The sequence below is a fragment of the Brachycentrus maculatus genome, unplaced genomic scaffold, assembly GCF_059751285.1.
Source record: "Brachycentrus maculatus isolate JH-2025_06_01 unplaced genomic scaffold, ASM5975128v1 h1tg000324l, whole genome shotgun sequence".
Lineage (NCBI taxonomy): Eukaryota > Metazoa > Arthropoda > Insecta > Trichoptera > Brachycentridae > Brachycentrus > Brachycentrus maculatus.
In genome coordinates, this window is record NW_028281073.1 from 690,735 (window position 1) to 717,203 (window position 26,469).

The 26,469-nt window shown below is 34.8% G+C and overlaps 1 protein-coding gene across 1 annotated transcript; it reads right to left on the bottom strand.

Moving 5' to 3' along the window:
• Positions 1 to 91: 91 nt before the first annotated feature.
• LOC148304356 (angiotensin-converting enzyme-like) lies at positions 92 to 26,434 on the bottom strand. Its single transcript, XM_088268463.1, has 15 exons — positions 26,215 to 26,434; positions 17,188 to 17,264; positions 15,597 to 15,816; positions 14,267 to 14,516; positions 12,661 to 12,846; positions 11,624 to 11,815; positions 9,912 to 10,026; positions 9,270 to 9,422; positions 7,972 to 8,096; positions 6,425 to 6,509; positions 5,320 to 5,413; positions 3,245 to 3,319; positions 3,015 to 3,089; positions 1,451 to 1,584; positions 92 to 396 (listed from the first exon to the last, which is right to left on the bottom strand). Exons 1-15 carry the CDS (start codon positions 26,320 to 26,322, stop codon positions 111 to 113), a joined length of 2,175 nt encoding a protein of 724 aa, XP_088124589.1. The 5' UTR covers positions 26,323 to 26,434; the 3' UTR covers positions 92 to 110.
• Between the last annotated feature and the right edge of the window lie 35 nt (positions 26,435 to 26,469).

Here is a 26,469-nt window from a genome sequence, read left to right on the forward strand (position 1 = left end):
TACAAAAATAAATGTAGAATTTAATCCAACAAACCTTGTTTTATTTTAGATATATTACCCAACAATTTAATATGGAGTTCTACCAACTGTCTGCAGTTACAATAAATTATTTACCATATTTTAAACAAAACTAAAATAACCACAAAAGAAAACAAAACATTTCGACTAATATCTGAGACTGTTCCACAATTTCTGAATGGCGAAAACAGCGCCATATCTTCGTAGTTTGTATTCCATCCAATTATTGGCTCATCCCGATTCTGGACTCTTAGCCACAGCTCCAGAGGCTTGAAGTACTTGACCAAGGACTCCGGGGATATTCTGCTCGATTTTCCCCTGGTCAATTTTCGTATCACTTCCGAAGTTGGTTTCGAAGCACCCATCTGCATCACCTCACTGAAACCAAAATGTTTGGATTTTTCAAAAATAAAGAAAACCACTAAAGGAATCCCTCAAGGCTTTGGTTTGGTGCTTTTTCTGCTTTTGTGATTTTTTTTTTATCATTAAATAAAAATAGCCCCAAAAGATAATTACTTACTTTACTTTTTACTTATAACCCTTATCCGCACCCCATGGTGCATAGGGCACTGCATCGAATTGACGCAGTGTTTTTTTGATCATTACTTATATGAAGGCAAGGTGATCACTCTTGCGCTTCAGGAACCAGTCCAGGGTAATATTAAATAAATATTACAGTGTAAAATCACTAATATTTATTTTCACCCCCCCTGGGAATCGAACCCGGGACCTTCAGCACGGTAGCTAAACAAGCTGACCATACACCACGGAGGCGGAAAAAAAAGATAATACAATTTTGAAAATGATTATCTCAGCCTTGCATTCTTTCCTTATTTCATCATTCGAACATATATCAAACATCGTTTTGCCACACATTCGTCTGAGGGATCGCATTTCGACTGCATTCAGTCTGCTTTCATTATTGATAAAATTAACAAAGGTGTGTTGAGATGGTTTGGACATGTGGAACGTATGAGTGAGGAAAGAACGGTTAAACAAATTTATGAGGCGAATGTAGTTGGAAAAAGAAGAAGAGGAAGACCGAGGAAAACTTGGCACAAGTATCAGGTATGTCAAATACTTGAAAGCAGCCGGGTCAGGAGTAGTGATAATCGTCGGGTATGTATGAGGAGATGCATGAATGTGGAAGAGGCTCAGAATGTTTGCAAAGACAGAGTGGTGTGGCGCTCTATTCTCTCTGCCTACCCCTGCGGGGAAGCGGCGTGATGGTTAGTTAGTTAGTTAGATAAAACAATATTCATATAGCTGTCTCAACTTGACGGTATCTCAAAAATCTTGGTTTTTAAACCTTCTTTTAAGGGACAGAAGAGTTGTTCTAGATGGCGCAGAATCGACAACCTTTGCCAGAGTAATCCCAAGCATTGAAGTGATCTGACAAGACACAAGTAGAATAAGAAGATAAAGGTATTACCTCAAAATTCTGCCAGCTTCTCGACTTCTGTGGAGGTCGCATTCGTGTAGAGGACCCACGTGTCCAGCAGCCTGACACAGCTGGTCGAATATTTGAAATTCCAACACGGTAGCAAAGAAGTATTTAATGTATTCCTGAAAATGAAATGTGATTTCATTATTCGATTCCACAATCAGTTGCGGTAAAAGCTATCTATTTTCATTCAAATTCCACTTGGTAAATACCACTATCTCTTATTATTCTGGTTTTTTTATTTATTATGAATTGATCTTTTTTTCCTTGCTAATTATTTACAAGAGATATACAACAATATCAAAATATCGGTCTGTATTCGCAGTATTTGTACTTAACGCAAACAATGCCATGTTCTCTCCGATTCCGCGGCTTCACATGTTAGCCAATGCTTTTGGTAGTATAGATTTATTTAATATATTGTTATCCACCTCGAAGTCTGTACTTTCTCGGCATTTCTTCTCCATGTTATAAAGGATAAATTTAAACGTTGTGTTTCACTCTCTCTCGCTGCTCGCTGATAGTGTGTGAAGGAGACGTGTATTTACCAGTGCTTACTATTTGTTATTTTATTATTATTTTATGTTTAAGACTTTTCGTTTCTCTATTAGTGTATTCATTCAAACCCTTATCCGCACCCCAATGGTGCATAGGGCACTGCATCATACAAACGCAGTGTTATCTTGATCGTTAACACATGAAGGAAAGGTGATCAGCCTTTCGCTTCAGGTACCAGTCCAGGGTAATATGGAATAAATATTAGAGTTAAAAAATCGCTTATATTTATTTGACCCCCCTGGGAATCGAACCCGGGACCTCCAGAACGGTAGCCGAGTGTGCTGACCATTACACTACGGAGGCAGACAATTAGTGTATTCATTAGTGTATTTTTATATTGGATACTGTATATTTGTATTATGTTAAAGGCTTTAGCCGTTCAATTAATAAATAAATAAATATAACAAACAATAAATCTCCATACCCCTTCTTCTCATATCTATTGCGACCAGTGTTGCATTCCAGATCATTTTCTAAGCCCAAATTAAAGAAATATTATTATTATTATTAAACCATATCCGCTCCCTAGGTAGAGCATATAGAGTCCACAATCTGTCTCCAGGCTTTTCTGTCGGCAGCCAGCTCCCTTGCATCCTCCCAAGTCAGATTTGCGTCCCGAAGTTCTGACGAGAACTGCCGACGAATTGTCAGCAGTGGTCGTCCTGGGCAGCGCGAACCTGATGCCTTGTAAAAAAGGCAAGCTTGATTACAAGCTTGCCTTTTCTGAAGCCTTGCCAAGCCAACTGAATCGCCTTTTCTTGACGACAGTTGTGACCAAGATTTGCTGCGTCCTACGCCTTATCTCTTCATTCCTCACAAAGTCAAACCACCGCACGCCTAAAATTCTCCGCACACACCTATTCTCAAAGCTTAGTACACGACTGCTCTGGGCCCTTGCAAGGTGCCATGTTTCAAAGAAATATAATAATATTAAATAATATATACAAAATTGCATCTGGCTAATACATTTTACTAGCTGATTATGAATTCTTACCTGATCCGAAATGATGTGATATTTTGATCCTGGATCGAAGTCAGCCTCTGATCTTGGTACTGGTGGAATTATTCCCTTAAATATAAAATAAATATATGGTCAATCATTGACAAATACCCTTTTTTCAAATTGTCTGGTGAGTGTATGATTTTTTCATGAATTGGAGTTATTAAAAAGACGTGAAAATAAATAAATCATTACATTAAACAGTGCTGGTAAAAAAGAATCACCTGATATCTCAGTTTTAACTCCCACCATCTTGAATTCATATTCTTCACTCCATCTTCGAAAACCTGCCATCTCCACTGGAAAGTATTTGATACAATGAACAAAAATATTAGATCCAAAATATGGTATATAGTAATAAACATTATTCTGGGTAGATCAAGAGTTATACAATTTTTATAAAAACGGTCAGGTTGGAACCTGTTTACGTCCATACACGTAGGTACCATTGAAATATTAAGCTAAAAGCTTGGATCATCTTGGTCTACAGTAATTCTTCTTCTTCTTCTCTTTCTTTTTTGTGGATCCTAAGGGCGCATGTCCACTACCCGGAATTACACGGAATTTTACCGTTCGGCACATCAGTTAGCGTTTTAAAACGATGATTGGCTTGGATTGGCTTGTGCTTTTGTCCATCTTTCTTCGGATTGGTGCTCTTATTCGGCGCGGGAATACGTTGCGCGTTAATTTGATCACGCTAAACTGTCGTAGTCGTTTTCGTTTTTCAAAACCGGACGGTGAAATCCCGTGTAGTGGAAAAACGCCCTAAGGATCTGTTTGTGCCTCCGCTTGTCGCTCTTGGGATGTTGACTCCCAGCTATCTTTCTACCTTTTCGGAGTTCTGCCTGGGGGTCTGCGTCCCTCAGGGTTACCTTGAAGGGCGATACGTGGAAGTCTGTCTTCTGATATTCTGTTTACATGTTCATTCCGGTATCGCCTTCGTTATCATCTCCACCTCACAATATCATCCGTCTTATACATGTTCCGGATATAAGTGTTTCTTACTCGGTCTCGCAATGTGTTACTGTTTATAGATCAGATATAGTCTACAGTGCAATTTTACTAAAACTAGATTGAAACAATACTATCCGCCGCCTGTAAACTTGAATATATATATTTTCTTAAATTATAAAATACCGTCCGCCTCCGTAGTGTAATGGTCAGCACGCTCGGCTACCGTTGTGGAGGTCCCGGGTTCGATTCCCAGGGGGGTGTCAAATAAATATAAGTGATTTTTTCACTGTAATATTTATTCAATATTACCCTGGACTGGTACCTGAAGCGGAGGGCTGATCACCTTTCCTTCATGTGTAAACAATCAAGATAACTCTGCGTTTATATGACGCAGTGCCCTATGCACCATTGGGGTACGGATTAGGGTTTTATTATTTGTTATTATTATTTATTATTATAAAATACAATAAAAAGGCCAATTTATTTAGTAAAACGTCTTATTTGATGTGTAAGGCATCCATTTTGGTTTGTAAATCTGCCAATTTGAGGTGATCAATCTGTATATCGTGGATTTACAGGCAAAAAACGTCAGCTTGAAAATATGCAATGTTGACTCCATGATGCAGTATTACATATAAAGTTTTCAACGTTCTAGTAGTTCTTTTCAAGTAGTTTGAAATGTCATATATATGTGGTTTTAAAAGTAAATTCAGCTTTACGTTTAATAGCGGGTATTTCATTAACGCTAAAAGCTTTAAATAATAGGGATTATTCAAACTGTAATGGCCTTGCCATTTCTCATTCCCACTTTTATTGTCCTTTTTAGGGAGTCGAGGGACTCGTCACCTGTTGTCCGGCTTTAGATGCGTTCCCATGGCCATCATAAATCGGTACAGCATTTTATGATTCCCTACCCTAAAGCAAGAGGGTTTTTAACATAGTCTAATTTGGTATTTCGTGAGAGTCGGGTGTAACATAACTTAACAGAGCTGTTTGGAAGCACATGAGTATTGACTGCCGTATTGTTGTTTTTAAATAAACAAATATATAAATAGTCGATACTGTGTTATTATTTAATACTCGCTTCAGTCCAACCTGCCTCCTGACAAAAAAGGGGACTAAAGTGTCCTGTTTAATAGGGACGTCATCGGGGGCACGCGTACGCTGATCACAAAGTGTCTTCGCGCACGAGCACGCGTCGCGTCCGTCATAACATTACAAAACAGGGATTTTAAAGTTAACGTTTTTTGCCAGTATATCAATGATATGTTTTTTTTTGACACAGCAAAATAATGGTTTAATTCCCGGTCCACTTACATTTATGATAACAAAAATTATTTCTTACTTGGTCCACAAGAAACGCGAATGGAAGATAGGCCACCTTTTCCAAAGCCATCGTTAACAAGAAGTTCATAGTCACTTCATAGCTATCTGTAGTCCTGTATTGGAGAAAAATCAAGAAAACTACATTATAGATTTAGATAGAGCTGTAGAAGAGGTCCTCAACCAACATTTCCAGATTTAACTATACATTATATTATCAAATATTATTTAAATTCACATACAAATCCATTTCTAACATATGTACTAGTAATTATGTATTTCAAATCATGTCTAAAATGTTTACCATAACTTCCACCCACCATTCACACCCGTAGATGGAAGCATCTGTAGCTTCCGAAACTAGTCGTAGCAATATAATACTCATGTGGTAAAGAACAAGCATTTTATTTATAATTTAACCTCTAAGCTGCTCGATTTCGAGTGTCAAACTTTCCGTCCCGTGCTGGATTATTTTACATTACAATATTTTTGACAAAAAAAGCATATTTTTGCCTATTTTTTGTAGTGAAACTTTCGGATATCCATCATAGATGTTCACAGTACACAATGCACTTTACTTATTATGTTTTTATGGTGTATTTACACAAAAATATTAACATTTACGGACTCGCGGCCTAAAGTATGGCGGCTGTATAGAAGACGCGGCTGTCGTATCTGCGGAGCACGAGCCGACCGGCGAGTAGTATTCACGATAAAGTTGACACTAAATTTAAATAATTTTGATATTTTATGACAATAAATCAAAGAGAACTAATTCATCCATGCCTCGAACCAAATTTAAGTGCAAAAAATTATCCATAGGTGTTGATATAAGTACGTAAAGTTGAAAAACGACTATGCATGCGATCCGCAGTCAACGGTATTTCTATAAAAAACGACAATAGATGCAATCCGCAGCTTACGGGTTATGCAATTTTTTTATAAAACTAAATATTTTATATTCTGAATTGATTACAATGAAACCTATCCACATAATCAAATCATTATTACAGTAAAAAAAATTACACGGTGTCATGTGGAACACTTCTACCGTAAAAATGGAGTGTTCAGTGTAAGTCTACATGAAATTGTAACCATCCTGTACATAAAGTTGTAGTTTTTTTTACCTGTTATTATAAAGTCCAATCCTTTGAAGGTGCGGCACATTGTAGACTGAGAGAGTCATTGCATTCGCAATGGCTTCATGAAATGCTGAAACAGATTTAACGAAACCAATATTATTTAACAGAATGCGAGATAAATGTACATGATAAATGCCTGGAACAAATGCAAATGTATGGTATATCGCTTACTTCTTTCAAGAACGTCAAAAATCAAAAAACTTGATTTTCAGGAGAACGTTTTTAAAGTTTAAAAATATAATACAATGTATTAAAAAAGAAATATCAAGCCACTTTTTTTTACTTTTTACTGTGCAACAGATTTTTTAGGTAAAATCTGAAGGTTTTTTCTCCATTTGAAAAATATTTAGTATATTTAAAAAAAATTATCAAACAATACATTTTCTTCAAAATGCAACAACAACACTTTCTGCCCTGTAGCGGGTAAATATTAAGTTAAAAATATGCCTTTGCTGGGATATAGTACATTATCTGGGCATTCCAAAACATACATATCATGGGCGATATATGCATATGTTACATTCCTGGTTCCATCTCAACTTTTCGTCTTTGTAAACTGTTGGTGTCAGCTCTCATCGTCCTCAGGCTGTATGACTTTTTATCTTGGTAATGTCACTAAATCCAAGCCTTCAAATCATGTTATCTTTCTGCAGCATCCAGGAACTCTTTTGTCTTCCTCTAGATGTCTTTCGAAGAAGATCCATGGCGCCTAGTTCACAATATGATCAGGTTCTCTGCGTCCTATGTACCCATACTGTCTCGATTGACTTTCCTCTACCTTACTATTGATGCCTGTTACAGCCAGGCTTCCTCGAATGCTACAGCTCTTTGTATGTAAGGGACACTTCAGCTGACCACCTAAGCATTCGCATTTCGGCAGTTTCTAGTAACCTAGATAAGGATTTATATGTCGTCCAGCATTTGGAGTGATAGAGATATGCATTACATGTACACATGAACAGTGTAATACTACAATAGTTCACCGTTCCTCTCCAAAAAAGAGACTAAGCTCTTGTACTTGGTGAGGTTCTTACACTCAGTGTTTACTGTTTATACTTATGAATAATAAAATAGTTTTTTTTACGACATTTTGAGTGTGTCCAAATACTTGATTATCTCCAATTATAGGAGTATTTTTCATATAATTTTTTCATGAAAATCAGCCCAATATAACACAATATGTTAAAAATAAATATCAAGCCACTTTTTCAACTTTTTACTTTGCAACAGATCTTTTAAGGTAAAACCTGAAGATTTTTTATCCATTTAAAAAAATATTTAGTATATTTAAAAAAAAAATTAAATATTACCTTTTTTTCAAAATGCAAAAACAATATTTTCTGCCCTGCAGCTGGTAAATATTGAGTTAAAAATATGCCTCTTTTGCTGGGATATAGTACATTTTCTGGGCATTCCGAAAACATGCACAACTAAAAATTGACGATTTTTGATTTATGACGTTCTTGAAAGGAGTGAGCGATGTATAAAAGGCATTTGTAAACAGGCATATATTAATATCCAAAAGATTTCACCTGGATTAGCTCCATCTCTGAAAACTTGGGTCTGGTCAGAATATTGTAAGTAGTACTGGATGTGTGCCATCTCGTGATGTGTGGAAACTAAGTCCTGCATAGTTATCTCCGTACACTGCTTGATTCTAAAAAATTATGAAATATCTTAGAACAGATAGATGGTTTCGTATGTTTTATAAGGATAGAAAGATTAATAAATGGAAGGAATGTGGGTATCTGACACAGTGATGACAACAACCGTGTGAATACCCATGTAGTCTGGCAAGTGACATTCTAGGTTAGTCTCTTCTTAAAAGCAGTCACTTACTTAGAGCTCCTAGTAACTTAAATAAAGAATAAACCAAAGTCAACGAACTAGCAATCTTTTACTGACATTCTTCCACGACATGACCACACAACATGAAGATGCGGTGACTTAATAACCAGTCGTTATTTAGGACACAAAATGCCAAACCCCCTTCTAGTGGAACGGAAGGCCTGTTGACAACTTGCTCACTCCTTTCAAGAATGTCATAAATCAAAAATTGCCAATTTTCAGTTGTGCATGTTTTCGGAATGCCCAGAAAATGTACTATATCCCAGTAAAGAGGCATATTTTTAACTTAATATTTACCCGCTACAGGGCAGAAAGTGTTGTTTTTGCATTTTGAAGAAAATATATTATTTAATATATTTTTTTTAAATATACTAAATATTTTTCAAATGGAAAAAAAACCTTTTGGTTTTACCTAAAAAGATCTGTTGCACAGTAAAAAGTTCAATAAGTGGCTTGATATTTATTTTTAATACATTGTATTATATTTTTAAACTTTAAAAACGTTCTCCTGAAAAATATAGTTTTTTGATTTATGATGTTCTTGAAAGGAGTGAGCGAACAGTCAGCAGTCCGGCTTCTCCCGAGGAGTGCAATGTGGTTTCCTCCCAGCAATGAGCAAATGCTGACAAGTTCCCGATTGGCCCACACTAGATTACCCCTCCTGTTCCCAACACAGATTTAAATTAAACTATATAAATTATTTATTTAGAAGAAACAAATTCCAGCAATTCCCATCTAAAAAATACAGAAGTCGGTCATGAGTAGGTACCCAATGAAACTAGCAAACCCACCAGATTGCCTGCACTAGTAAACCTACCAGGTTGTTAGCCCTGCGTACTGAGCAGGAGTCCATAAAAACCCATGAGCATGTCCAATCTTTCTCTTCCTGCATGATCACCATTCGTGAAACTTGCTGACAGCGTTCACAACGAAGTTATGGATTCAAATATACATGGTACTATTGCAAATATTGAGGGGTTACCTATAGTCCATTTTGTTGCAGAAGTCCCATGCGCTGGCGGTACACTGGACGCTCCTGTCTGAGGGTCTGGACAGCATTGAGGTTCTCCAAAACTCCGGAGGAACTGCCTTCAAACCCATGGAACTGTAGTACTCTTCAGCAAGCTGGAACATCCTGAAACATCAGAAATACCGAACAATGATGATAGCACCCTTGAAAAGCTAATGATCATGGGAGACATCAAAGATTGTAAAGGAAATAAAAGATCTTCCACTAGATGGACTATTGACAGCTGTCCCACCGCATTCCCGGATCTGTACAGAAGCATCTAGGCTTCCTGACAGACCTCTCCTGCAAAGCATTTTTTAATTTTGTTTTATTTTGGTAGCTGTCACCCTATCCGCTTTGGAGGTCTTCCAGGTGGTCCTCTTCCGTCTGGGTTCTCTTGAAGAGAACTTCAAGCAGTCTTTTTTCTTGTATTCTATTGACACGGGCATTCCCGAATCATCTTCGCTGGTAATTCCATCCAACTATATCCTCTGTACTACACATTTTCCCAATTTCCATGTTTCTTATTTGGTCTCTTACATGTTTCCGGTTATGCACATCAATGTCCTCATTTCTAAAGTATTTTAAAATATCTTTAATCTGTTTCAAATTTACCTTAAAGGAGTAAATCCTTGACGCAAAAGCTCTGACGTAACATCAAGGTTTGGAGTTTGGGGAAAAGGCATGACAATATCAGATATAGACTTCCAATTCTGCGCCCACATGTTGCCTGAAATGCAATGGTTTAATTAATTTTTACATTGATTAAAGAAAACACTTGTTTTTTACCACTTGAGTTTTATTATAGACTACATGTTTCAGAAGTTAAACTTCCATCATTCAGGTCTGTATAGTAACTAAAACATAAAATATAAAATTGTTCTATGAATAAGGAGAGGGGAAAGTAAGGGGAAGGGGTTAGTCAAGGGGCGGAGTTTGAAAACAAAGGAAAAATGGAAAGCAAAGGTGAAGAATTTTGAAACAATATATCATTTAATAAATTTTTATTAGAATTTAGGTTTTTTTGGATTTCTTAATTTTCAAGATAATTCATAATTTGGCCTTTATATGGAACAAGGTGTAATAATTTTAATTTATGAGAGTGAAATGAGTGATTAGTATCTATTATGTGATTTGCAAATTCCGAAAAATAATTACTAACAAGACCGCTATTTGTCTATAATAAAACTCAAGTGGTAAAAAACAAGTGTTTTCTTTAATCATTGTAACATGTCTTACCACAAAGTTAATGCCGAAACAATAAATAAAATAATTTTTACATCATGTATCTCAAAAATTGTGTATCGTGTCCATTTTCGTTTGGACTTGATACAATTGTGCATCTTATATATTTTCCGTATATGAAGTTTAAATAAATAAAACATAAACAAAGCATAAAGATGAATAAGTGATTTATTTATTGTTTCAGCATTAACTTTGTGGTAAGACATGTTACAATGATTAAAGAAAACACTTCGTTTATTTATAGAACAATTTTATATTTTATATTTTAGTTATTATACAGACCTGAATGATGGAAGTTTAACTTCTGAAACATGTAGTCTATAATAAAACTCAAGTGGTAAAAAACGAAGTGTTTTCTTTGTAATAAGTGATTTGAAGATGAATGTTAAAAAAAAGGTATGATTTTTGAAAGATATGAATGAATCTGGGTGTGAAATATTTGTACCATAAATGGAGAAATTTCGGAGATGATTTCTTATATTTGAGAATAATGTTTTCTAGAGATGGAAAAGAGAGTGAACATCAGAATAAAATCAAATGAAGCTTAGCGTGCGTCGAAGAGGTACTAGGCAAAAATCTATATTCACGGTATTTGTACATAATGCAAACTATGCCATGTTCTCTCCCATTCCGCAGCTTCACATGTTAGCCAATGCTTTTGTAAGTATAGATTTATTTAATATATTGTTATCCACCTTGAGGTCGGTACTTTCTCAGCATTTCTTCTCCATGTTATAATGGATAAAACGTTGTATTTCACTCTCTCTCGCTGCTCGCTGATAGTGTGTGAAGGAGACGTGTATTTACCAGTGCTTACTATTTGTTATTTTATTATTATTTTATGTTCAGGACTTTTTGTTTCTCTATTTGTGTATTTTTATATTATGTTAAAGGCATTAGCCAAATAAGCATTGATTAAACTCGTAACACAGTATACGTGAGTTCACTAGAGACATCTATGGTGGGATGAGGAAAGCTTTTATTAAGCGAAGACTCTTTCGTTTTCATATTATTGTTGGTGTATCATATAAATTGCAGTTTCACCAAGAAACGTCAGCACAAAACATAAGTTTAAAACATACCCAATAAATGTGCTGGAATGGGCCCATCAGGTCGGACGCTAGCTTCCCCATATCGCCTGACCAGCTTTCTCCGGACATAAGTAAATAGCTGCTTGTAGAGAGGCTGAAGCTGGATGTATATTTCGGACAGCTCATCCCTTATTTCTGGTTCCTCGTACAAGGACCTCATCTGCTCTCCAGCGTCGGAGAAGGCTGGTTGGATATAAGGACACAAACATTAATCTCTCGAGTAGTAAGATACATTTAAGAAATGGACATCTCAACATAGATGAAGAAGCCCAGACATCCATATTCTTCTTCATCTTTGATGAGATGTCAAAAAATAATATGAAAATAACTCCTGTAATTGGAGATAATCCAGATTTTGTGAACAAGTATTTGGACACACTCAAAATGTTGTAAATAAATTATCTGGTCAAATTATAAGCTTAATAATAAAAATGAAATTCGTATTTTCTGGCGTTTCTCATGTGTGTGATTATAATCCAGGATTCGGATCTCACATACTAATACAAGAGTTTCTGCTTAATAAAAAAGCTTCTTTACATCTCACCAATAGATGTCTCTAAACAATGTTTCAAAATTGGATCATATATATATATATATATATATATATATATATATATATATATATATATATATATATATATATATATATAGAACTTCCAAGAATTTGAGTAGCGTGGTTGCCAATAATAGGTAGAATTGGTGAATGTTACATGTGTGTAAAGTGATCACTTCAGTGATGTTTAAGACTTTTTGCGTTTCTATTAGTGTGTTCATTAGTGTATTTTTATATTAGATACTGTATAAACTGGTTAAACTGTATATACTGGTTTAAACCAGCCTATGACGGTCATAAGCCCTATAAATACACAGACTTTCATATTCTTCTTCATTTATATTGAGATGTCAAAAAATAACTGAGTTTAATGCGAGTATGGCCTTAACCTTTGATCGCCTAGTGGTCCCATACGGGACCATAAATTTACGCCACATTCTCAGAATGTGGCTGAATATACTGTGTAGATACTGACCGTTCAATCTTGCAGCTTGGTTAGCCAGCTGAACGTATCTCATGAACTTGTTCTTCAACTTTGGTCCAGTCTTCTCCCTGAAGCTCTTCCACACATACAGCAGTTCTCTCTCTATCCTGGAGTGCCCCAGGATTCGGGAAATGTCTGGATCTAGCTGCATGTCACAGTAGCTCTGGGTGTTATCCACTGAAAAAAATTATTAATTAATCATCAGAGATCTGTAATTATCAGCGAAAGCTAAACTGGCAGTACACAACGGAGTTCTGGTTCCAACCCTTATGTATGAAAGCATGGAGTTGGCAAAAGAAGGATGAAAGCAGACTGAATGCAGTCGAAATGCGATCCCTCAGACGAATGTGTGGCAAAACAATGTTTGATAGATGTTCGAATGATGAAATAAAGAAAAAATGTAAGGCTGAGATAAGCATTATCGATAAAATTAAGAAAGGTGTGTTGAGATGGTTTGGACATGTAGAACGAATGAGTGAGGAAAGAACGGTAAAACAAATTTGTGAGGTGAATGTAAGTGGAAAAAGGAACAGAGGAAGACCGAGAAAAACTTGGCACGATTAGGTATGCCAAATACTTGAAAGCGGTCAGTTAGGAGTCGTAACAATCGGCGGGTATGTATGAGGAGATGTATGAACGTGGAAGAGGCGAAGAATGTTTGCAAAGACAGAGTGGTGTGACGTTCTATTCTCTCTGCCTACCCCTGCGGAGAAGCGGCGTGATGGTTAGTTAGTTAGATCTGACAATCGATATTTCGACTCTAGTATACTAGGCCAAAAATAATTTGTCCGCCTCCGTCTGTAATGGTCAGCACACTGGGCTAACATTCTGGAGGTCCCAGGTTCGATTCCCAGGTGAGGGTCAAATAAATATAAGTGATTTTTTCAGTTTCATATTTATTCAATACTACCCTGGACTGGTACCTGAAGCGGAGGGCTGATCACCTTTCCTTCATGTGTTAAAGATCAAGATAACACTACATTTATATGATGCAGTCCCCTTTACACCATAGGGGTGGGGATAAGGGTTTGAATATATATATATATATATATATATATATATATATATATATATATATATATATATATATATATATATATATATATATATATATATATCTGATGATGATGCTAATGTGTTTTGACGGTCAACTTTATTGATAAATCTCTTCTCAGCCTTGCATTCTTTCCAAATATCACTATTCGAATATCTGTCATGCATCCTTTTTCCCCACATTTGTCAAGGAGATCTCTAAAGAGTCTACTTTCATTCCTATGCCAACCCCATGCTTCCTTCCATACATTAAGGTCGGATAATACCAAGTTTTCCTCGGCCTTCCTCTACCTTTATTACTAACGGTATTCGTCATTCCAATGAATTGATGGAAAGAAATAAAGATAATTAAGAGATAAATAAGAATTGAACCATTCAGACTCCCCCACATTGCACTGCACGGCTAACTCCAAGGTAGACAACTCTCGGGCAGAACACTAAAGAAATGGATTGACAGCTGGGAGGGGGCTAACCCCTCTTAAAAACAGGCCACATGGCCCACACCAAGCAGAAGGGGAAGACAATGATTAGTTTAAAATAATACCTGGTGTCTGGTAGGGATATTGACTGTATCCTTCATAACCCGAGGTGTCATAGGGCTGGTTCTGGTGTCCGTTGGATTGGTAGGTCGGTGGAGATGGATTCGGACGATCGTAACTCCTGGACTGATGGGGGTGGTCATACTGTCGAGGGTATGAGGAAGAAGAGCCGCTCTGGTTGGGTATGTTGTGAGAGAAAGGGCAAATCTTGGCGCTGTTGAAGACGTCCTTCATTTCTGAGATGAGCTGCTGAATCTAAAATAAAAATAAAACATAATTCAGTCATTGTTGACATCTCAACATAGATAAAAAAGAATGTGGATGTCTGGGTATTCACAGGACTTGTCCAGCTTCATCAGCCTATGATCAGTGGTGGGATTCAGGAACCGGCGCTTAAAATTTTTAAAGTCGCCAAACCTATCCTTAACCCAGCTGGAGCAGCAAATAAAAGTTTGTGTGTGATTAATCTATGTGTCAGTGTTTTATAATTATATAATCCTATTTTCTAATTTTATAATATTACTCCTTTAGATTTTACTTTTCTTTTAATTCAACTCTCTATTTGCTTTCTTTTTATAATTATTTTTTCATATTATTTCAGTCTTACCACTTTTATATTATCATTAAAATATATATAAAGCTGTATTATAAAACGAATAAGCATACCCTGCCTACCTCAGAACAGGTATCTTCAAATACCTAGTGAGGATAGACAGTGTCCAATAAAAAAATAATAATAAATATATGTTTATGTATAAATGTGTATAACTTAAGTACAAAATTATATTAAATAATAAACGCTGTTCTGCAGCACTGAACCTGATTAACCCTTTGTTGTCACACAATATTCCGATTGATATTGGAGCACGCTCAGTTAACTTGGTTCGCCACGTTGTAAAAATATTTGAACCTCACGAAGAGAATTTTTTTTTGGAAAGATGAAAAAACAATAATGAAAAAATTATTGCACTTTAAAATAATATCGTGAATGATTTACGCTTCAGCATTTGGAGCATTCTCAGTTGTTATATGAATGTTCTGTTTAAGTGCAGAATAAAAAACAAATAAATGAATAATATTTTATATAATTATATAGTAGTAAAATTTTTAATAATTATATAATAGTAAAAAATATTTTTAAAGGGGAGGGGGTTAGGGGCAGTACCCAAAGGGCAAACCGGTTCTTGAAATTTCAAATCCTATCACATGGCCACACCATCTTGGAGATCCTCGATATACCCAGCTGTACCTCTTTGGGTCCACGATTGTACCCAGGCTCAGTAGCCTACTGACCACGAGACCTGGAAAGGTCTCATATGACCGCAACATCCTCACCTCGAAGTATTTGTCGTCCGGAAGCGCAGCCCGGCTGGGCAGCACGATCCTGGCGAGCTGGCGACGCGCGGACGCATCCGGCAGCCGACGCCAGCCGAAGGAGGCAGCGCGGCGCCAGGACACGCGCTCGAACTTGGCGCTCAGTGCCAGCTCCTCGCTCATGCGCCGCCGGTTGTGCTCCGTGATGTTGGTCACGAACCTCCACTGCGCCGATGTTACCCTGGTAGTTTCATCTCATTATATTTTGGAATTTAACAGAACTTAATTTTATGCTCATATAAGGAGAATGGAAACATCTAGGCTCCACTGCGCCGATGTTACCCTGGTACATTTTATTTGATTTTATATGGGTATTTAACAGAACATATCAGCAATCACAATGGGATGCTCGTATGAGGGATATATCGCATGTGAGGAGAATGGAACCGTCCAGGCTCCACTGCGCCGATGTTACCCTGGTAGTTTCATTTCATTTTAACTAAAACTAACTAACTAACTAACCGTAGAATATAATAGAACGCCACACCACTCTGTTCTTGCAAACATTCTTCGCCTCTTCCACGTTCATGCATCTCCTCATACATACCCGCCGATTGTTACGACTCCTAATCTAACCACTTTCAAGTATTTTGCATACCTGATTGTGCCATGATACCTGATCGATCATTTAATTTTATTTAGGAATTTAACAGAATACATCGATATATTAGCAATGACAATGGTATGCGCGTGTGAGGGATGATGGTATGCACATGTGAGGAGAATGGAACCATCCAGACTCTCACGAATTGCATTGTAGTTTATATTATTAATACATTGAATCTAATTTTATTTCTGATAATATCTATTGTAACGTTGCCATTTACATATAACCTAAAATATAATGCATACCCATACACAGGCCATACCTTTGTGGGATTTTTTTTTTGTAATATATATATATATATATATATATATATATATATATATATATATATATATATATATATATATATATATATATATATATATATATATATATATATATATATATATATATATATATATATATATATATATATATATATATATATATATATATATATATATATATATATATATATATATATATATATATATATATATATATATATATATATATATATATATATATATATATATATATATATATATATATATATATATATATATATATATATATATATATATATATATATATATATATATATATATATATATATATATATATATATATATATATATATATATATATATATATATATATATATATATATATATATATATATATATATGTATATATATATATATATATATATTTATATTTTTTTTTTTGTACTTTTAATTCTAATATATTGTGATATGCAAAATATTTGTTTTTATACTACATTATATTATTAGCTTTGCATTTTTACTCTGTATTTTATAATGTGTATTTTTTATATATTGTATTTATATTATGATTTTTTTTTAGTTTTGTATTACTGCTTTTCATTCTTAATCTACATTATTTAAACATTGTATTTGTACAAGTTTTTTTAACTTTTTATTATTTACTTGGTATTTTTACTACCTGTAACACATTCCAGCTGCTTCCCGATCATATTCCCTCAGGAACTCCATGGCTTCTCCAAGATTCGTATTTGTTCCCTGAAACAAATTAAAATAAAACAATAAAAATATATTATACATAGATTAAAATTTTATATAAAGGAGAGTGAATGCTGGTAACAGTGTGAATGGTGCACTAAAATCAGTTTTCATTCATTCATTCAAACCCTTATCCGCACCCCAATGGTGCATAGGGCACTGCATCATATGGACGCAGTGTTATCTTGATCGTTGAACACATGAAAGAAAGGTAATCAGCCCTCCGCTTCAGGTACCAGTCCAGGGTAATATTGAATAAATATTACAGTGAAAAAATCACTAATATTTATTTGACCCCCCTGGAAATCGAACCCGGGACCTCCAGAACAGTAGCCGAGCGTGCTGACCATTACACTACGGAGGCGGACATATTTGTGTGTTTTATTATTTACAAAAATACTTTAATTTCATACTATTGTATTTCGGTGAGCCTGAGCGGCTTATTATTAGAAATAGGTATCAAATTGTGGTAGAGTGCCCAAAATTGTGGAAATGCCCAGAAAATGTACTATATCCCAGCAAAAGCAGCATATTTTAAACATAATATTTACCCGCTACAGGGCAGAAAGTGTTGTTTTTGCATTCTGAAGAAAAGGTATTTTTTAATTTATTTTTTAAATATACTAAATATTTTTCAAATGGAGAAAAAACATTCAAGTTTAGCTAAAAAGATTTGTTGCACAGTAAAAAGTTCAATAAGCGGCTTGATATTTATTTTTAATACATTTTATTATATTTTTAAACTTTAAAAACGATCTCTTGAAAACTCAAGTTTTTTTTAAATATAACGTTGTTGAAAGGAGTGAGCGATATATGCTCTTTTCTGATATTAAATAATTATTCTTATAGTATAATCTAGAAAAAAAAATGTCGGAATAAAATGACAACGATAAGAGAAGAATAATTATTTATATTACCAACATCCGGCCGCCATCTTGTGGACACAAGGACAGATTCAAGTGGAAAATCGTGATTACTTATAATATGTAACTGAACAACATGTGATTCGTGAATTATGAGGAATGAGTGTATAAAACTCTATTACATTTATATTTTAATGACCACCCAACACGCGTCCACAGTAGGGAAATGAATTTTAATCGCGCTGACTGAAAAATTGTCAAGTTATCATTTTTAAACCGTGTCAATCATCAAGCTAATAGGGTATTATCACCCGGGAGGAATATCTAATTTATTTATTTTATTTATTTAAACTTCATGTACAGAAAATAAATAAGTACATTGGCGGGCTTATTGCTAGAAAGCAATATCTTCCAACCAACCAAAAACAGACCAGTGATATTGATCAAAACGTTTGATACCATATAAAGCTGTTTGCAATCGATATATGAGGGTAGATAGTACTTGAACATTAAAAAAAACGTAAATAAGAAATTTCAAAAAAAACATAAATTACAAAAGATGATAAAAGGAAAAAGGGAGTTTAGGGAAGGAGGTAGAAGGAGAAACTAAGGGAGGAGGTTTTGATGGACAGTTAGGATTCTAATGATAAATAGGTAGAATCAGGTAGCAAGTTTAAGGAAGAGAGGAGGGGTCAGGGGAGGAGGAGATGGACAGTTAGGGTTCTAAGGTAAGATAATGATGTTTCAGGCGTTTTTTGAAGGTGCATTTTTTACGTGTAGAGGTGGTTCATTCCAGAGTCTAGCCGCTTGGACAGTAAAGGAATTACTGAGGAATGCTGTGTTGTGGCAAGGAATGGAGAGTGTTCTCTCTTGGGAAGATAGACCATGATCAGAAAGGTAAAACGAAGTTTTCTACAAGATAAATTGGTGCACTGGGGTCGTGAAGAATGTTATATAGTAGGGCGAGAGATTGTGAATTTATGCGTTGTTTAAAATGAAGCCATTTTAATTCAGTGCGACAGGGTGAAACATGGTCACATTTCCTTAAGTTAAAAATAAAGCGAATACCATGATTCTGAAGACGCTCCAGACGATTAATAAGTTCTAATTAAACATACTCAACCTATAAAGGATTGTGTAAAACTCGTTTTGTGTTTATGGATTTATAGATAAATTTATTTATCTGGCAACATTGAGATATTTAGAGAAAAAAATGCGTTTTTTTATTCAAAACAGCGGTAATAGAATGTAATCTGTTACCAGTACATCTGACCTAGAAAATTATGCACCGTATCGCGCACTTACATACAGCAGCTACTAACATACCCATCGTAATACCGTGCATAAATTATATCGTAATATCTAAATCATATGTTGGATAAATTTACGAGGTGATGTGGTTGGTAATAAAGGCAGAGGAAGACCGAGGAAAACTTGGCATGATCGAGTATTTCAAATACTCGAGAGTGGTCAGGTCAGGAGTCGAAATAGTCGGCGTGCATGTATTATATGAGGCGATGTATGAATGTTAGAGAGGCGAAGATTTTATGCGAGGCCATATTGGTGTGGCGTTCTATTATCTCTACCTACCCCTGCGGGGAAGTGGCGTAATGGTTGGTTAGTTACCAAACAATTCGCTCACTCCTTTCAACAACGTCATATTTCAAAAATCGTCAATTTTCAGTTGTGCATGTTTTTGGAATGCCCAGAAAATGTACTATATCCCAGCAAAAGCGGCATATTTTAAACTTAATATTTACCCGCTACAGGGCGGAAAGTGTTGTTTTTGGATTTTGAAGAAAGGGTATTGTTTAATTATTTTTTTAAATATACTAAATATTTTTCAAATGGAGAAAAAATCTTCAGGTTTTACCTAAAAAGATCTGTTGCACATTAAAAAGTTCAATAAGTGGCTTGATATTTATTTTTAATACATTTCATTTTATTCTTAAGCATTAAAAACGATCTCCTGAAAAATCAAGTTTTTTTTTTAGATTTCTGATAACGTTGATCTGATTTCTGATAACTTTTAACGTTGTTGAAAGCAGTGAGCGAATTGTCAGACCCGCACTCCTCTATGGCTCCGAATGCTGGACGATGTATAACACCTACTCTAGGCAACTAGAAACTGCTGAAATGCGAATGCTTAGATGCTTAGCTGGAGTGTCCCTTAGAGGCAAAGTACAATGCTCACGCATTCATGGAAGCCTGGCTGTAACAGGCATCAATAGTAAGGTAGAAGAAAGGCAATTGGAGGTGGTATGGGCACATAGGGCGCAGAGAACCTGATCATATTGTGAACCAGGCGATCGTCATGGATCTTCCTCGAAAGACATCTAGAGGAAGATCAAAAAATTCACGGATGCTGCAGAAAGATAACATGATTCAAAGGCATGGCCTAGGTGATGTTTTCCAAGATAGAAGGACAAACAACCTGAGGACGAAGCGAGCTGACTCCAACATATATAAACAACTAACTGATATCATTTTTTGACATCTCATCAAAGATGAAGAGGAATATGGAAGTCTGGGCATTTACGGGGCTGACGACCATCATAGGCTGGTTGAATGATCACTTTACACACGTGTAACATTCACCAATTCTACCCATTATTGACAACGACACTACTCAAATTCTTGAAAGTTCTGTATAAGTATATGAACCAATTTAGAAACCTTGTTCTTGAATCACTAGAACTTCACTGGAGACATCTATTGGTGAGATGTAAAGAAGCTTTTTACTAAGCAGACACTCTTATATTAGTATGTGAGGTCCGAATCCTGGATTACAATCACACACATGAGAAACGCCAGAAAATACCATTTTCATTTTTATTATTTAAGCTTATAATAAAGATATCAAACTGATATCAATAGTAAGGTAGAGGAAAGGCAATTGAGATGGTATGGGCACATAGGACGCAGAGAACCTGAACATATTGTGAACCAAGGAATCGCCATGGATATTCCTCGAAAGACATCAAGAGGAAGACCAAAAAAATCATGGATGCTGCAGAAAGATAACGTGATTCGATAACATGGGCTATGTTACGTTGTATATGATAGAAGGACCTACAGCCTGAGGACGATGAGAGCTGACTCCAACAGTCTATAAAGACGATAAGTTGGGATGAAGTCAGGAAGAAGAGATGGACTTCTCGTTATGAAGTCAATCTCATACGAGGATCACAGATACGTTAGTAGGGTACTTTTAAATTCCATGATTCCGTTTATCTTACAAGTAGGACAGACTTAAGTGCAGACTATACTCCGTTCGCCGAGCCGTTCCACTCGAGCGAGAGTGCTAACAATTTGTCATACGACACGCGTCGCGGTTTCTCCATCATCTGTCGTGTGTCATCGCTAAATTGCTGCCGTAGGTCTCAAATGCAGAACGTCTGCAGCACACCACTTTCTACCAAATAATTCCAACCAGAAATGAGCAAATGGCGCCACCCTCGTACAACTTGATATGAATTTGAGTTAAGTATTTGGGAGGGCCTCACCAAAACGTTACATTTCCATTATAAATGATTTTAAGTAAGCAGGAATTCTAGCTTGTATAATTGTTACGTTTTGGTGCGATTTAATAATTTCATATTGTATGATTTATATTTGAAGCACTAACTTTGTGATTTTCCATTTTATAATTAAAATGTAAATAGGAAAAACATCTAGAAATTTAACAATTTAACATTGATGTAAAGAGCATAGAAAATGCCTTAATAATAATAATTATTCTGAATTTGCCAATCACTTAATAGAAAATAATCACTCATTTGATAAAAATAAAGGTCTAAATCATACCCGCTGATTATTACGACTCTTGACCTGACCAAAATTTTGTTTGTCATCTTTTGCTTCTATTACCAACTACATTCGCTTCATGAATTAAGAAATAATCATCTATATTGTTTTGTAATACACTTTCTGCATTTTTAAAATGATTTACATTTAAATCCCTCTTGGAGTGTGTTAAAAATTGATTTATAAGTTTTTCAAGCTGGTTTAAGTGATCACTCTCTTTGGGCGATTGTCCACTACACGGAATCACACGGAATTTTACCGTCCGGCACGTCAGTTAGCGTTTTAAAACGATGATTAGCTTGGATTGGCTTGTGCTTTTGTCCATCTTTATTCGGAGCGTGAACACGTTGCGTGTAAATTCGATCAGGCTAAACTGTCGTAGTCGCTTTCATTCTTCAAAACCGGACTGCCGGACGGTAAAATTCCGGGTAGTGGACAAGCGCCCTTTGGTTTACATTCACCGTTCTTCCCATGATTGATGACCAAATGCAAAAGAGATTATATTGAAATTATAAAATGCGACATATTTTTGTTTTTTACTAAAATATGGAGAAAGCACACAACATCGTATATTTACAGTAAGAAAGTTTTAGATATAATTAAGACTAAAAACAATCGTTTAAAGTAAACGTGAGCTATTATCTTCGCAGTGCACCGTTACTTCGAATGAACTATATTTTGAATGATGAAATATATACCAACGATTTTTCTACTCCAAAATTTCAAGCAATTTTAGCAATTTCCAAGCAATTTCAGCAAAACTTCAAATATTTGGCAATCAAACATTTCAATAAACTCCCTAAAGAAATAAAAAAAAATTCATGATATAAAAATTCTTAAGAAAAAATTAAAGCTATTTACATTTATATTATCCACTGACACTTCGTGATGGAATTGCATTTTTAATATATTATTAGATTAAAAACAATATTTTTAGCTTTTTCCACTTTTTTTTTTATTTGACCAGCGACCGGGTCTCGTCGTTACCGACATCACCAGTCTGATGATGTCGGTAACGACGAAACCCGGTCGCTGGTCAAATAAAAAAAGTGGAAAAAGCTAAAAATATTGGTTTTAATCTAATAATATATTAAAGCTCTATACATTTAAATCTTAAAAAAATATACAAAAAACTATTATATCTTTTATTATATAACATTAAACCACGAGTGTAAGTCCCTCTCCAAGCACAAGAGCACAGTCTCTTTTATGGAGAGGCACAGCGAATCGAAATATAAAAGTTCTCCATATGTATAAATGATTCAAATGTATTCTGTTATAAATAAAAATGTAAATATATTAAATGAATAAAAAAAATGTATACAGTGAAGGTACAAAAATGAAGATGTACATTTTTATAAATGGTTTCGGCATTCGGTTTGTGGTAAGACATAAATACACTAAGCCCCGTAAATGCCAAGACTTCCATATTCTTCTTCATCTATGTTGAGATGTCAGAAAATTAATTTAAATTCTCTTCCGTAAACGGAATGGCCGTAAACGAATGAGTGAGGAAAGAACGGTGAAACAAATTTATGAGGCGAATGTAATTGGAAAAAGAAGCAGAGGAAAACCGAGAAAGACTTGGATCTTCCTCGAGAGTTATCTAGCAGAACACCGAGGAATTCATGGATGCTGCAGAAAGATAACATGATTGCCTAGGTGACGTTGTCCAGGACAGAAGGATCTACAGCCTGAGGACGAGGAGAGCGGACCCCAGCAGTCTACAAGGACAATAAGCTGGGATGTAGCCAGGAAGAAGAAGACTTTAAATACCCTTTTTGAATAAAATAAAAGCTTTCTTAATCTAGTATAGATGGCTCTTGTGAGCTCATGTGAGTCATGAGATTAATGATATATCGACGGCCCCTACGTAAAGTACTCTATCTGCAAATCTGTTACTTTACAGGAGAGAACTTAGAAATTTTTTCAACGTATTATTTTTTTTATTAATTAACGGTTTTATCTGAAATTCCAAACTAATATTATCCATTCAAAAACACGATAAAATAATGTATTAAATCATGTCAGACTTGCGCAAAGACACTCATTTTTCATAGCTCCAAAACTGTTCAACTTATTCCACAAAGACTATTTGTTAGATGTTAATTCCCTAAGTTCGTGTAAAATTAAAAATTTGCTTAGAATATTTATAAAAGAGACAGATTTAAGTTCCTTTTTCATTTAGCACACGATCGCTAGCTTTTTACTTTTTTACTTTGTCATCTTTTTTATGTTTAAGTTTTAATTAAAAAAATAAAATAAAAATTGCTCCCTGAGAGTCAAGTATTTTTTTTTTGTATTTAAATTAAGTTTTTTGTATTTTGTATTAACTAATTATACTTAGAAACCTATACCCTTATACCCTGTACTATGACTATTTATTTTGTATACCCACACACAGGCCTTGCCTTTGTGGGATCTTTTTTTTGTATTCATTTTTATTTTTTATAAATATTTTTTGTTTTTGAATTTATGTAACGCAAAAGAATTCTAAATAAAGAAAAAATAATTTTTTTTAAACTTTATGCTTTGTCAAAATTAAGTAGTTAGCGTTTTAGGAGTTCAGTTCATTTCGTAAATTCGATGTAGATAGCGTCTAATACGCCTGAAACTAGGCGTAATTTATTTTATATATTTCTTTGTTTATTTATATTTGTAGATAGCGGTCTGTTGATAACATACACCAAATATCTCAAAATTGACAAAAATGTAGTTAGAGCACTTAACGTAACTTAAAAATCGACAATTTTGAGTTATGCATGTTTTCAGAATGCCTAAAAAATGTACTATACCCCAGAAAAAGAGGCATATTTTTAACTTAATATTTACCCGCTACAGGGCAGAAAATTTTATTTTTTCATTTTGAAGAAAAGGTATTGTTTAATTATTTTTTTAAATAAACTAAATACTTTTCAAATGGAGAAAAAACCTTCAGGTTTTACCTAAAAATATCTGTTGCTCAGAAAAAGGTTCAATAAGTGGCTTGATATTTATTTTTAATACATAGTGTTATATTTTTAAACTTTAAAATCGTTCTCCTGAAAAATCAAGTATTTTTATTTATGACGTTCTTGAAAGGAGTGAGCGATTTAGTAATAATTTCAAGTATTTGATGATGGCAAGTTTCCCTCTGTTTCTATTACCACTCACATTCGCCTCATAAATTTGCTTTTACAATTTTTTAAGGAATAACCCCCAATGAGTCTATTTTAGAACCATTGTGTATTAATATTTTCACTCATTGATACTTATTGACACTGTTTTTAATACTAGTATCGCAGACTTGCAGCTTTTTCCGCCTCAGTAGGTTCTGGGCGGGAAACAGGAAGGGATTGTCCGAACTGTTTGTTCCTAATTTGAATGGGATACTTTAAATTAAGAACAATAGAACAGTTTTTTTGAATCTTAGATTTCTAAAATAAATAAAAAAAGTTTGATAGAAATCGGCCTCTTGCCAAATCTTAATAATAATAATAAAAACCCTTATCCGCACCCAATGGTGCATACAGCACTGCGTCATATAAACGCAGTGTTATCTTGATCGTTTACACATGAAGAAAAGGTGATCAGCCCTCCGCTTCAGGTACCAGTCCAGGGTAATATCGAATAAATATTACAGTGAAAAAATCACTTGTATTTATTTTACCCCCCTTGGGAATCGAACCCGGGACCTCCAGAACGGTAGCCGAGCGTGCTGACCATTACACTACGGAGGCGGCCAAATCTTAATCTAATAAAAAATGTCGTGTGGTTGTCATTAATGGGTAGAATTGGTGAATGTTACACGTGTGTAAAGTGATCAAAAAACCAGCCTATCACGGTCGCCTGCCCCGTAAATGCCCAGACTTCCATATTCTTCTTCATCTTTGATGAGATGTCAAAAAATAATATGAAAGTAACTCCTGTAATTGGAGATAATCCAGATTTTGTGAACAAGTATTTGGACACACTCAAAATGTTGTACATAAAAAATTCATATTGTGACAATTTATGTTATGGCATTTTCAAACGATATTAAATTTTTATGTGTTTTTGTTAATAAAATACAACTAGGTAGAATAAGTACAAAAAAATCTGAAAAGACTTCCATATTCTTCTTCATCTTTGATGGGATGTCAAAAAATAATATGTTTCATTATTCAAATAAAAAATATGTATGTGAACAAAGCATTATATTTTTCACAGTGAATTTTCATAACCCCCTTATAAGCTACCTTAAATAAGTATTTAATTCATTATTTTTTAATGTAATATTTAAAATATATATATATATTTACCTGCTGAAAAAAATCCTGGCATTTTGTAGGAACCGCGAAAACGGCCAATAAAATCAACCAAAACATTCCAGTCTTCCCAAAACACATGTTTTTTAATGTTTTCAACATTATTTCACGTATATTTTAATTAATCAATACATATTAAGTTATTATTATCTAAAATTAGTTTATCACAAATATTTATCTGGGATTATAATCACAAATTCAACAGCCATAAATAATAACGAAAGTTGCGTTTAAAAAGTGTAATCACTG